General features: G+C 38.3%; 2 protein-coding genes across 2 annotated transcripts; one reads left to right on the top strand and one right to left on the bottom strand.

Moving 5' to 3' along the window:
* The first annotated feature begins 4,097 nt into the window (after positions 1-4,097).
* CHRM5 (cholinergic receptor muscarinic 5) lies at positions 4,098-5,732 on the top strand. Its single transcript, XM_066322270.1, has one exon. It carries the CDS (start codon positions 4,131-4,133, stop codon positions 5,712-5,714), a length of 1,584 nt encoding a protein of 527 aa, XP_066178367.1. The 5' UTR covers positions 4,098-4,130; the 3' UTR covers positions 5,715-5,732.
* Positions 5,733-12,424: 6,692 nt separating this feature from the next.
* Positions 12,425-15,004, bottom strand: LOC136363192 (fibrinogen-like protein 1-like protein). The gene is made up of 2 exons (XM_066322269.1): positions 14,813-15,004; positions 12,425-13,413 (listed from the first exon to the last, which is right to left on the bottom strand). Exons 1-2 carry the CDS (start codon positions 14,958-14,960, stop codon positions 12,713-12,715), a joined length of 849 nt encoding a protein of 282 aa, XP_066178366.1. The 5' UTR covers positions 14,961-15,004; the 3' UTR covers positions 12,425-12,712.

Here is a 15,004-nt window from a genome sequence, read left to right as displayed (position 1 = left end):
AAATCGTGGGCTGTACTGTAGCTGCGCAACTACCTGTGTTGTGGGCTGCTGAGTCCTGGGGCACAGTGGGCAGCAAATCCACAAATTAGCTTAGCACACAAGCAAATAAATAAAGTAACAGAGAGCAGCATTGGCAAACACATTGCAAAGATATCCAAGCAATACTCCTGCAGCCACCACAGGTCTGACAGACCCAGAATGAGATAGAGCTAATAAAACCTGGTGAACCCAAGCTGTGCCTGCATCTGTGGTGCAATTAATCTGTGACACGAACAATCTGCCTGCAGATAACTGTAAGCTGACTTTATGTACAAATTTAACAACTCACGTTAATTAATACTTACAGATAGATTGAAAAAGAATCATTACTACTTGGCAGCACATAACAAATACCATTACAACTCACAAGTGTGAACATCATGCATTAATAATTGTGAGACATAGCAAAGTCATGATACTGTACATATGCATTTTGATTTTATAATTCAGTTTTGATCTCCCTATTATTATTATCTCTTATGATAGACAATTAACATAAATTATGTTACCATAGCACACAGAAGTCCCACTCACAGACTGTATTACCCTGAGTGATACACAAATAGATGACAAAAGGTAATGCCACAGACCTATGAAAGTGCTAACACAGACCTATGAAAAAAAGAGGATAGAGTATGACAAGATGACGAGAATGGTCAACATGCCAAGAAGAGATCTTTGCATACTAGTAAGTCAGCTATTGTCAACGTTATAGACATCACAGTAAAATAGCCCATTAGGGAGGGAAGGCTTTGCATGATGATAAAAACCAGTGCTTTTTATTAAGAAATTATTAAGAAATTTATAAAGAAATTATGTACTTTCCATAACATATTATCAGTATTTCTCCAACCTGTGTCAGTTTAAACCAAGGACATCTGTGTCACAACAACTACAACAATTTCGGTTTCTCCTGTTGCTCTGAATTCTGCAATCCACACAGCGTAGTTTGAGCAGTCTTTCTTCCTAATTGCTAATGTTAGGGAATGTAAGTGACCTGAGATGGGGGGGACACTTGCTATTTGTGGCTAAGACAAAGCATTACAGGCCACAGCATCTATACAATTTCCAGAATTCTGAGGCAAGTGCCATCTTCTGGCAAAATAAGGCAGAAAGCTGAAAGCATCTGTAATTGTTCTACATGGCTGCTCAAAACCAGGTGTTAGGCAAACGTAGTTTGTAAAGGTTTATTCATGTGACTAAAATTCATAACTCTGCCTTTTAAAGACGATCTCTAGCCTTAGCTGATATCTTGCAAAAGCCCAAGGCCAGCTGCTCTGCTGGTAAGGCCTGATGAAGAAAGCTAGAAATGAGGGCCTCCCTCTCCTTTTCCTTGGGAACTGCTTTTAAGCTGAGGTTGTACTACTGGCCCTCACCTGTGCTGCATTGCAGTCGGGCAGCCACTACATCCACACCTGGCCTCCTATCCTCTCAGTCCTGGGTCAGATCCTGGCTCAGACCAGCCAGCTGGGCTTCCTGGCTTGGTCTTAGACTACGTCATCACTACAGACTTGCTGTGCAAGCACTGGGCTATCACTGTCTCTAGCCTTCTCATGAACCAAATGTGCTCCTCCACATCTTGCTACTTCTTGGTCTGCCTCAGCTCCTGTCTGCCTTTGCATTGTCCTCGCCTTCTGTCACAGAGCGAACAGCCCTCATTGCTCCCTGACATTGCCACACTAAACCCACTACCACATTGCCATGCTTGAAAATCTAGTCACACGGAGCTTTTAATTCACAGGACAACTTTGCTGACTGTCCACAGATAAAGAAGCATAAGCCATGTGAGGTAGCAGAAACAGATTCCTCTCTCACAGCTCAATTAACCACCACAGCCATGCAACTGCTCCACACACCTTTGTTTCACATGAAATTAATTCCTACCCTTCAAGTTTTTGTAAAGATTTTGTAAAGCCAGTCCATCAGCCATCAAGACAGCTCTGGCTTGGGAGAGGTCTTTGCAGAATGCAGAACCAGGATGTAATGTCGTTCTTTGCATAGGACTAATTAGAACTGCTGTGACACTTCAGCTATTCTTAGCTGCTAGACTGACTCGGGAGGTTGGAAAGAGAGGGAGCCAAGTCTACAGATGGTCAACATACGTGTATTATGATTGTTACTGTAAGTTCTATCCATGAACTGGAATCCTGTTGAATTAGGCTCAGTAGTATCTGCTGTGTATGAGTAGAATACAGATGCAGAAACATTTAAATATAAAATGGGAGATGACAGACACACCACTGGAGGAGAACCATTTTGAGAAGTATGATGGGCAGAAGTCTCAGTACATCAGGAAACTTATCATCCAGTTTCATCACAACAAGGGGGATTACCATTTAAGCAGGGTTTGAAGCAGAAACATCATACACTTCTGGAGATATTTAGGAGACCTGGGAAAAGAAGTGAAGGAAACAGTAAAAGCAAATAAGAATCATAGAGTCATCAAGGTTAGAAGAGACCTGTAAAATCAAGTTCAGAACCCAGAACTACCACTGTAATCCCTAAATCACCCTAAACCACAGTGCAAGGTCCAGATACCTCTTAAACACCTCCAAGGTTGGTGACCTCCCTGGACAAAGAGGACAATGAAAGAAAATTACATCCCTTTCTCAAAGTTCAACTAGCGGCTATAAAAAAATTCTATTCAGCTGGTGAGAGACAGGACACAACTACTTGGTACAAAAGACAGATGTGGGAAAGAGATAGGCTATAAAAGCTTGCAGTTAATAAAAGACACTTGCCAAGACCAAAGAAAACAGTCTTCTGAGAGTTAGGATGAAAGATGAAAACACTGAGAAGTGGTGTGGATGGATAGGGAGGACCATATAATAGAGATCAGATGTAGAGAGAATCTTAAAGACTTAGAAATGGACTTTAATAGGTGATTCATGTGGTAATTTTAGCTGAACCTATGTTTGCTTTGAAAAAAGAGCTCATACCAGTTTTACGCTGACTAAAAGCCCAGTAGAAAAATCTGTTAATAATTTATCTTTAATTTCTTACTTTAAAAACTGAATACTCTTTGACTATTTCAAAATTACACAGTTTAGTGAGACTGAGCATTGAATAAGTGATTAGCATCTGTCGATGTGATGGAATTACTCAAACCCAGCAGGTATCTTTGAAAGAAATTTTGTCTAATACAGGTTCACTGGCACAAGAAACAGCAGTGAGGAATGTAGAAAGCAATGGATGTCAGTGGTATGTATGCATTAATAGAGTGGCCCTGTTGTCATCTTTTGTTGCTTATACAAGTATTAAATTGGTATTTGAAATTGGTTATTAAAATTGCCCTTTTTACCACTGTGGTTATCTTCTGCTTCTTCCTCTTCAGTTTACTCCTCTGTATCCTCAATCCTACCATTCATTCGCTTATCCAAACTACCCAGACTGTACTTACATGCTTAACCCCATCAGTCTCCTCTGTCCTAAGATCTCTCAATAGAGTTTTTTTCCACAAACATCTTCTTGGCTTCTCCCGCTTCATTTGCTCAAAGAATGCCCTCCATTGCCTCAAGCACTTCTGACACCTATTTGTTTCTTGCTGTTGCCATGCCAGTGTGGTTCCTAACTCCCATGCATCCCCAGTATTTGCTTACTCTCTTTCTGTTGCTGGTGACTTCTGCAGAATTTTCAAAGATAATTTCCGAAACCTTGGCACGCATTTTAAATACTGTAGGAAACAACACTGTCTTATTGCACTGCAAAAATTCAAATGTCTATCTTTATGAATATGTAGAGCATTCCTGAGGTATTCAAAATGTAAGAGCTGGGGTGGTTGACTGTCTTACAAAATAATAGTTAGACTGCATTTTGAAATGTCATAAAATGCCAGAGCAGATTGTCCTAGCATGTACATTTGTGCATTTTAGTTATGTTCGCAATTGTAGAAATAACAATCAAAATGCAAAAAGAGAACAGAAGTAAGTATTTTCATGGTAACTAATGGAAGTCTGTGCTATTTAATGAGCTACTTAAATTTTCTCCTTTTTCCTTTGATCTTTTTAGCTATCTCCAAAAGGATGCTTCTGAGTACAGAAAGCAGTATGCAACAGTGCTAAGGTCCTGATGACAATACACCAAGCACAAGAATGGAAATCAATTTATTCAGTAATTCTACTCTTGTAAACAGTTCATCCATCAACCATAAGCAGTTAGAAGGGCATAGCCTCTGGGAAGTCATTACTATTGCCACTGTAACTGCAATTGTAAGCTTAATAACCATAGTGGGAAATATTCTTGTAATGATATCTTTTAAGGTTAACAGTCAGCTCAAAACTGTCAACAATTATTACTTGCTCAGCCTTGCCTGTGCAGATCTCATAATTGGAATATTTTCCATGAACCTTTATACATCCTATATACTCATAGGCCATTGGACTCTTGGAAGCCTTGCCTGTGACCTGTGGCTAGCACTGGACTATGTAGCTAGCAATGCCTCAGTAATGAACCTTCTAGTCATCAGTTTTGACAGATATTTTTCCATCACAAGGCCTTTAACTTACAGGGCCAAACGCACACCCAAAAGAGCTGGCATAATGATTGGTATGGCTTGGCTAATTTCCTTCATGTTGTGGGCACCCGTAATCTTATGCTGGCAGTATTTTGTGGGTGAACGAACAGTACCACCTGAAGAGTGCCAGATACAGTTTCTATATGAACCCATTATTACATTTGGTACTGCAATTGCTGCTTTTTACATTCCAGTGTCTGTGATGACCATTCTGTACTGCCGCATTTATAAAGAGACAGAGAAACGCACCAAGGACCTTGCTGAACTGCAGGGCTCAGAGTCTGTGGCAGAGTTTGAGACAGTAAAGCCTCAGAAAACTCTCCTGAAGTCCTGCTTCAGTTGCAAGCAACAAAACTTAGTCAAAAGAGAGAGATGTCAGGCTTCCTGGTCTTCGTCTAGTCGAAGTACATCAGCTACAGCGAAGGCCTCCCAGGCAGCGAGTACTTGCATGGACTGGGCTAAGGCTGACCAGTTAACCACCTGCAGCAGCTACGCATCGTCAGAAGATGAGGATAAACTTGCCACTGACTCAGTTTTCCAAGTAACTTACAAAAGTCCATCTAAAACTAAGGGAGAAGAGTATAATGAGACTACAGATGTTGTCAAAGACCAGCCTGAAGAAAGTGATTTTGAGAACCAGAAATACTTTTTGTCACCTACCAAAGAACACGGACAAAAAAGTAAAAAATGTGTGGCCTATAAATTCCGTTTGGTGGTTAAGGCTGATGGCACCCAGGAAGCCAACAATGGTTGCCGAAAAGTAAAAATAACTCCTTGTTCTGCTGCTCTGTCAAAGGACCCTTCCATCAAAAGCATGGATCCAAATATAAATAACCAAATCACCAAAAGGAAACGGATGGTTCTTATAAAGGAACGCAAAGCGGCACAGACTTTAAGTGCCATTCTTTTGGCTTTTATCCTCACATGGACTCCCTATAATATCATGGTTTTGATCTCCACATTTTGCTCTGACTGCATTCCCCTGACACTGTGGCACCTCGGATATTGGCTGTGCTATGTGAACAGCACTGTTAACCCCATTTGTTATGCCCTCTGTAATAAAACTTTCAGGAAGACTTTTAAGATGCTGCTTTTCTGCCAGTGGAAAAAGAAAAAAGTGGAAGAGAAACTATACTGGCAGGGCAATACCAGACTGCCATAATCATTCTTGTATAAGAAAAAAGGGGAAATATAGATATTGATGTAACCTAGAAAATTCTGTCTTTTCAAAGCCATTGCTGTTGTGTCTAGTGGTTTAAAAAATCTGCTGAAAAGTTAAATTTTGCATGAAAGTAGTGTGCTTGGGATGAAAAAGTCAGTGGCTGCTATGAGCAACACAGGTTGTTTTTGACTATGCAGTAGAATTGCATTATGACTATTGTGTTTGGTGTCTTACGTCCTTTCTTTCAGCCTAAGAATAGGTGGAGTAAACTATAAACTACTAGAAATTAGACTGGGATTATCATCCAATCATCAGGTTAGGTCATTCAGTCTGTCTCCCTGTAAAGCAGAACTGTTTCTTCTTATAGTTCTTTGCTAGTATATTGTTTATTTAGTTTTTGATGTACTAAGCAATGCAGCCAATGCTACTTCTGTTTTGAGGCTTTGCCATCAGCTGTTGAGATGAAGCAAGGACTATCTAAAGGGTAAATGCTGTCAACCCCAATACTAAATGGTTAGGAAGATTTATAATACTCAAAATGAACACATACATTGTAGAAGAATATAATACAAAGAAAATTTCCACTTTAAGGATGACTCTTATGCAGACTTAGGAAGGGCTTGTACTGGAAGAAATAGAGAATGTATTTTGTACATGAAGAAACCAGTCTAGATATCAGTTCCATCATGCAAGTCACAGTCATTTGTAAAAATGGTGATGGTTAGAAGACACCTCTGAATTTCTCAAGTTCCCAATACCTCTGAAGGAAATTTTAAAATACTTTTCCACAGTGACAATGGTACAAATCAGATCTGACTGTAAAGCATAATGGACACAGTCTATCTAAACACAAGGAAAGTCTTTTTTTTGCAGTCTCCTTTCTTGTCCAACACCTTGCTCCAAAAGTTTCCATAACATTTACCTATATATAAACTATGAAAGAACTGTCAACCTTTAAAGAGAAAATATTTTTTAAAAGCAACTTTTTAATGTTTCTGTAAAACTATTAAAAACAGTTTGTATTCTTTGTCTTTAAATAGCTTTACAAGTATTAGTCAACATCAGGTGCTTGAAAAACGAGTTATCTTCAGGCACTCTCTTTTGGTCCAGCAAAACCACATCTGCTTATAGGTGTGGCTGGAGCCAACCCCTCTGCTGGCTGTGGCTTCTGGGACTGGGTTGTAGTGGCCTACTTATGAGCTGAGACTGACCACTAACTGAGATTTGAGAGGGCTTTTGGTGCCAGAGCTGAATGTGCCTGATCTCTGTCTTAGATAGGTAAGAGCCCTGCAGCATTGACCAAGTGAGTGAGTAAGCAAGGGGCTGCCTTCAGCAGAAGGCCGTTGGAATGGAACTGGTGACTGTGTGGTGGGAACAGATGAGATGTTTCAGAAAAGGCCTTGAGAAAACAAAGTTTACAGCAACAGGAATTATGAGATGTGGAAGTCCTAAAGAAAAATGTTTATGAAGAAATGAGAAAGATCTTCATGTACACAAAATTCAAATGCAGTTCTAGCCTTTCCATCAAGATTTTGAGTGAGATACTTCAGAATATTAGTTTGAGACAATCTTCATACTACATCTACTATACACTTTAGGGACGTTGCAATGGTGACATTACCAGTTGCACATTTCAGGGACTGTATAAGTCATCATGAATGTACCATTTCTCTCAGTGAAATTGTTTGTATAATGTATTAAATTGTACCATCAGAATCTTTTCCTACACATAGATGAATCCTCCATGTCAACAATCACAGTAGAAGTAATTAACATTTTTTTAGCCCCGGTGTCCACAGGAGAAAATTTTGTCAGTGAAAGATTAGCAGTGTACTAATGTAAAAATACGTTCTCTAACTTCGCAAGATTGATTTTGCAATGCACCATACTGGGCCTATTATTTTTTTGTGCATTAGCATATGATTACTTATGAAAGGAAAGCAGAGGTCTTTATAAAAACTCTTTCATCAGCTTTGTTTTGTCACTATCCAGAGCTTTTCCTGTGTACAGTAACTATGTACAAATTAGTTATTAGAGAGGATTTATTTTATATTACATAAGACCAGTCATTTAGTAAACTATGTTTGATTTTTAGTAAATGAATGTGTCTATCTGGGGGCAGAAGCTGTAGTTAAAGGCAAAATTTATGAGGTAGTAGTAGTCCTGCTAGCTGCACTTTTACTGTTAAAATGAAGCATTGGCTCTTATTGAAATTAAATGGGGTATTTTTTGTTGGTTTTGATATCTGTTGATCAAGAATGTTCTGTAAATGTTTATGAACTCTCTGCTCAGTAAATGTATTAGAATACACAGTGATGGATGCAACAATGTTGGTTCAATGTAATTGTGAAATATGTGCTCAAATTATGCTGCTAGCACCTAACCATGTGAGAGATTACATGGCCACACATGAGTACATTGTAAATATGAAGAATTATATAAAGAGGTGTGTGTTTCTTTATTGTTACATAGGATGCTTATTCTTAAAAAAATCAAAACCACAAAAAGACAAATGTGGTCCTCATCAGAGTATCAGTTAGTACTTGATTGTATTTTGTACCTCTAAAAAGTGTAGTAGGACTTTTGCGGTGTAAGACAATCTTGTTATCTTGTTAGCTGTCCTTTTAATGACATTTTTACTGATCCTGTAATTGATTATTGTCATAGACTAATGAAATGTTTTTTGTAAAACTACATTTTGGTTGCACATGATTTCATACACATACATATATATAGATATGTATGTATTATCAATATAGATGCATAAATACACATCCCTAACTAAGCTTTTCAGACCCAGCACCTTTTATATTTTCAATTATTGAATTTTCCCACAAACAGGGGGTATGATTTTTGTCTCTCCCTTTTCATATATGCCAGCGTCCCTACATATTCCAGATCCCCATAATTTATCAACTAACATTCAATTTTTGGAAATAATTTCTGTTTATACATAAACACTTGGAAGAGTTCCCAGAATTTTTAAGCAGATGTAGAACATGTGGATACAGTTGTGCACTTTCTGCGGCAATTTAGAGTGAAGAGCATTGCAAAGGACAGCTCCTGTAATGCTCCTGCAGCTGCTGGGTAGTGAGTGGCTTCTCTGTTTTGAAACACAGGCTAAACCTTAACTCTAGGAAAGGATACTGTGTATTTTCACATTACTATTTGGCTTTACTGCTACCAAGTCAGTAAGAGGCCTCTCAGTTTCTTATGTGGTCTCCCCCAAATCTCCATTGCTGCCTTTTGAACTCCCTAAGAAATGTTTTTCCACATACATTTGACAGTTGAGTGTCACAAAACCTTAAACTTTAATAAGCTTCTTGTTTGTGATTTTATTAATAGTTATCCCATAGGTAGCTAAAACAATTAAAAATTTATAACATCATGTTGTAAAATAGGAGATAATCTATGACTATTAGTGGTTTCAGAAAGGGATGGTGTTACAATTGTTTTTTCCATCTTAGTAAATGTACTTCTTCAGGATTAAGGAACTCCAGTCTTTGTTACACTCACTAAAAGCCCTGCCTTTTACTCAGTATTTTTGCCACTGGTCACTAAATGTCACTGGTTTCTTCATGTATCTGCTGATATACCAAAGTCAGTCCTCTTCAAATAAACGAAACATTTCAATTTCTTCAGAAGTTTGCTTTTCAACAGGTCCTCCTCCAGACCTCGTTTGCTGATGGTTTCTGTTTCAGTAGACCTCTTAAGTTGTGGGGGGCAGGGGGGCAGAGGGTTTACTGAATTCCTGGATTACAATGCCAAGACAGAAGCTGAATTCTCTTTTAATCCTTACATGCAGCAGTAACTTAGATGTAGTGGAGGTCAGATAGTTTCTTTTAGTGTATGCTGTCCATAAGCCCTCCTTTAGTGTGCAATTTATCGGGTAGCTATAGGAGGAGGAGTGGAGAGAGGGTACAGTGGAGGAGTCCAGCTGTGGAACATGGCTGGATTCAGCTCTGAACGTTCCCACTCTGACTGTGGCCTGATGCCTTCTGAAATGCAAAAGACATGAGAGTGACTACAGGACTGTTTGTTAATTCTAGTAGGAGAAAATGAGGCCATGCAGCTAACATTGTTAATTTTTTTGATGCAGTGTATTGCACCAAGAAATTAACAACATTAGTCAGCTAGCCCTTAAAACCACTTGGTCATACTTTTAAATCTATGATTAACACATAGAAAATAAGATTACCTGGGAGTCTGGGAAATCAGAAATCATAAAGCAAGCACTTTCTCTTATGAAAATTGAATTATTTTTAAAGAAAAATAATAAATAAATTCTGAGTTGATTAATTATTGTATGTGAGAGTGTGCTTACATTTCCCACAGTTGACAGTATAAGGAGAAATGCCAAGTAGCAGAGGCAAAGAAAACTATTTCACTGCTGTTGTTAAGAGATTGCATGGTTAAAGTGGAACATGCCTCCCACTCACAAGTGCTCAGACCTGGAACCTTTTGCTCTAGACCGGGTCATATTTAGTCCTTTTGAAAGGATATTTATTTGACCAAATAAACTTGTTTCAGCAGCTACTCCTGGGAAGACCCTCCTTCTTTCCTGTACTGCAGGAGGCAGTAAAATCAGGAAAGGCTAAGAGAGGAGAAATGTGATTGGCAAAAGAACTTAGGAGTGGGTAGAATAGAAACCCCCATGTTTCAGTCTGTGATTTCATTGATACAGTGATGAAGGCCATCAGCATTGCTCTGGGTATCTGGTGATCAAGGTTCAGCAATGGAAAAAAAAAGTTAAGATAGTCTTTTGCTAAGGAATTATGAAGTAAAGTTTAGTCTACTTCTAAAGGTTCCATGCTGGTGGATGTTCTAGGATATTCTTACTTATTTTCATCCAGTACTTAGTCCCTAACCCAGCCTCAATAGTAATTTCCACCCATACTTTGTTTAGAAGTGTGGAATTCAGCTCAGTTCCTGAGTTCAATAAATGTCTCAGCTTTCTTGCTGGTAGACTTCTTGTTACGAGTTTTTATTACATTTTAAATTTAATTTTTGTACCAGAATTCAGTGCACAGGTTTGTAGGGTTCCAGTTGATACTAGAGCCCCTCTGGCACTGGGCAGTTGGATTTGGTCTGCTGCTGCCCAAGTTATTCATACAGCTCATTTGTAGAGCCTTTACCTCCAAAATCTTCTTTAAAAAACTAAGGGCGTGCTGCAGAGCAGGTTACCTGCCTTTGATGATCAGATGCAGCCTGTGGACTCTCCCTTCAGCACTTCCATGTCAAGTTATTAAAAACACATTTTTGGAAGGTGAGTGAGCATTTGACTATACAGCCAGGAATTCTAACAAAAGCTACATAAGACTGGCAGCATTCAGGTGATTTTCTTCTATCCTCATCACAACTTTGGAGACATCGTGATTGAATTATGCAGAACTCACATTAAATTGACTCAATGTTATACACTCATTTCAGGTACTAACCATCTCTCCCCCTATCATACTTCTGTCTCTGAACACAAATTCAGTGGAGAAAAATCAGATGCTACAAAATTGGCATGTGTACTGTGTTTGCCTCACCCACATCACAAAGCTGTATCTCTTTCTGAAAATGCTGCAGTGCATCAAGAAGAATAAAAATTGCTTTCTTGGCTTTTCTGCTTCCAAAATATTTTCTCATTTTAAGCAATCATGACAGTTTTGGTCCTCTCAAAACTCAACAGAAATTATTTTCTGAAGCAATTTTCATGGAAATGATAAATAGTATTTTAAATTAAAAGGCAGGAATTTGACACTATCTGTTGGTGGAGTTTCTTTAATTGAAATATCTGTGAAAACATACATGATGATCTAATTATTATTATGACATTTTTTAAACACAAAAATAAAAACTCTTCAGTTGTCATTTAGCTTTCCAATTATATAGAGCTGTGTGAAGCAACTCAAACACTGGTAAAAAAACCCAAGGTCTTCAAGGTTATAAAAATGGAAATCCTTTTGTTTATTGTTTTAAAACAGAGTAATTTATAATTAAATTTTATAATTTAGAAAGACACTGTTTAATTGATGTTGAGGTTACTAAAACAACTGAAACCAGTAAATGTGAAATAAAGGTGACATTCTCTTCTTTTCTCACAGTGGTATTAAAAAAAGAAAAAGCTGAAGCACAGCATGGAACAGGGAGAAGAAACAGTCAAATAATGGTAAATAAAGTGGAGTAATCTATGGGGCAAAAATGGAGGAATAAATAATTGCAGTATCAATTTGATCTTTTTAAAAAGGTATTCACTGAGTTTCTTGGAGGAAAAATTCAGAGGAGTTGTAAGTTTTGGATCAGTGGCTTTAAATGGGAAAGCTGGCAGTCCCATTAGTGCCGAGTGCTCTAAAATGAAGGCAGAAAAGAAAAGCCTGCGCTGAATACTTCACTGTATGTGGGAACATTAAAAAGTAGAGATAAAAGAAGAGTCAGTGAAGGAGGAAAGAAGCCATGGAGATGAGGTAAGTCCAATTTTAAATATTCTAATACCATTCCCTAAGGTTAGAAAGAAAAGGCCTGTTGGAGCCTTACGGCACACAATACTCTTCAGTATGCATTTTGTAAATGTACGTATTTAACTGGAAATTTCCTCCCTGAGTCATATATGAAGATGTGTAATTATACATGTGCAATCAATCATGAACACTGACACCAGAGCAAAACATTCTGAAATGCATTTTTATTCATGTATATATTGTACAAACCATCATATCCTGGATTTTATACCAGACTTTTCTTATGGCTCAATTAGTATAAAATGAATTTTTTAAATCTTCTGCTTATTTAAATCCTGTCATAAAGGCCTCAGTTTCTGACTATTTCTCACTTGTGTGGTTGGCAAATTTCTCTGACATATTCCAGTCCTGAACAATATGTCATCATAAGGCCCTTGCAGAGGCCCAGTTTATATTTTCAGTCATGGTTACTTAGGGTTATTACTCAGTCAGTGAGTTCACTTCAGTCACTTGAGAAAGAGTCCATGTTCCTGTCAAATACATATGGCTTGTCTACAGTTCCACTTTCTGACAGGGACAGGCCTTGGTAGGATATGACTGGTGGTGCTCGATAGGTTTAATCATCATCCATGCAAACTTGCACGGGCGTAGCTTGTTGCAGTCCTTTTGCCAGTATATCACATTCCTGCGGTTTAGATTTGCTCCAGCACAGGCATCGTACCACCAGCCTCCCCCAGGAATGCCATTGAGTTCCAGTTTGGCACAATTCATGAAGTAATTGTCATTGTCTCTGTCCTTGGTGGTGAACTTCTGGTTGTCATGGAGATAAGCTTCTGTGTCCAGGGTCAGTGCATCAGTGGCGTTGCCTTTGTAAAGACCAACCCTGATTCGGTATTGAGACTCTTCCCCCTCAATCAGAAATGGCTCATACTGTCCCCATTTGACTTCAGCATTCAGATTTACAAGTTTAACTCCAAGTATATACTGCACTGAGCTGCCAGTTAACTGATGCATGTATTCATTTCCTAGCCAGTGGTTCTCATGAACAGAGCCAAATCCATATTTGTAGTCCTGCCAGGTCCTGTCAAAGTCGACAGTACTGTTGGCTGTAATGTGCTGGATTACTGTCCAGCCACCATCCTGCATGTTACAAAAGACAACAATTGGTTCCTCTTTTGGTTGGATGATGTAAAGGCCATCTCTGGAATTTCCTTTGGAGCGCTGTAAAATCTCAAAACAGTCTCTTGGATAGTCTGAGTAAAAAAAACCAAGACCAAAAAAAATATTAAATTCTGTTCAAATAATAAATATCAGAAATTGCACTCCGTCCTTTAGAGTAACTGAACGACTCTTTTCAGATGGGAAGTTGACTGACTTCATTGCAGCTGATGGGCATTTATTCAGCTAAAGGGGGAAGATTTCTGGCAGGAACATGCAGGAAATATTCAAAAAATGGTTTGTTACTCTGTCATACAGCAGAAGTACGACTTTGCATTTATGACAGAAATATGGTTGAAAAGCCAAAAGCTATGTACAGATCATTCCTTTTCCACCAGTGTTCTTCCAGTACTCAGCAAATTTGCAATTCCCCATGCCATCTGTAGGACAACTGAGTTTAATAACTAGACCTAGTCTTTTCCTCAATGAACAAATTAACTTCCCTTGAACCAGTTTGTACTTCAGGCACCTCTAACATCCTTGTGTTAAATTCTGAAATGTATGCCATGTGTTCATTGATAAAAGGGAGATATTAAAGCAAGTTTCTTGTTAATATAAAGCTTGTAAATATCTGAAGATTTTCTTAGGATGAGTTCTTTTCTCAAACTCCAGGCTAAATCTTATCATGGATTTGCAGGTATAACTACAGTTCTGTTCTCTGCTGAACGCCAGTATCAGGAAAATAGGTGAAAGTGCTTTTCCATTTTATTGCTTATCCAGTAGACTCAGAGGGTAATAAAAACAGGATATAAGGCTTGCATTGACCCTCTCTATTGGGCTAAAATGTAACATGCTTATAAGGTAACTTATTGCTCAAGTATATCAACCATCTCTGAGACTACAGCACAATGCTCTGAATTTTACAATTGATTGTGAGGTTTCCTAAGAGCCTAATTTATTTAAATTTATATAATTTATATATATATACATTAGCATATGTATTAAATTGTAGAGAGAGAATTCCTTTTGTAAAGAAGGATGATATTCATTGTTCTGTTACTCAGAAACACATTTATGAATTGAAATAATTCACTTCTCCATAGAGTTGAAAGGCATATCCTTATGTCATTAAACTGTGGAAAACTTGTAATTTGTATTTGATAAAACCTTGAACATTTTATTATCTCTGCGAGAAAAAATTCAGTAAAAATTACATTTGCCTTGTAAACATAGACTCCAAATGTGATGCCATGATTTTATAGAAGGATTATTTGAGTAATTTATATGGTGATGTCCAAGCCAGCAATACACATTGCCCTTCTCAGTGAACATTATAGAACAACTTCTACAGACAGGTTCAGAACCTTGTGGCAGGACACATCCATATTGCAAATTACTCTTTCAGGGCTAGCTTTCATATGTTGAAGATGCTACAGCAAAGCAACAAAGTAAAACAGAGAACTCTTCCATATCACTTGCTGTCTTCATGAGTACCTTTTTCATTGGCATTTCCCAGTCTCTCATAGTCTCTCTGGGGGAGAAGGTGGGCGTTAGCCAGGACCACTGCCTCTTTGGTGGCCAGGGACACAGTGCATTGAGAGAGCAAGAACAGCATGAATCCTGCTGAGATCCTCAATAGCATCTTCCTTCTGCGTCAGTCTTCCTGCAGCAATAACTGTAACACAC

Source organism: Sylvia atricapilla, chromosome 6, assembly GCF_009819655.1.
Source record: "Sylvia atricapilla isolate bSylAtr1 chromosome 6, bSylAtr1.pri, whole genome shotgun sequence".
Classification (NCBI taxonomy): domain Eukaryota; kingdom Metazoa; phylum Chordata; class Aves; order Passeriformes; family Sylviidae; genus Sylvia; species Sylvia atricapilla.
This window is presented reverse-complemented; position numbering and strand designations above follow the sequence as displayed.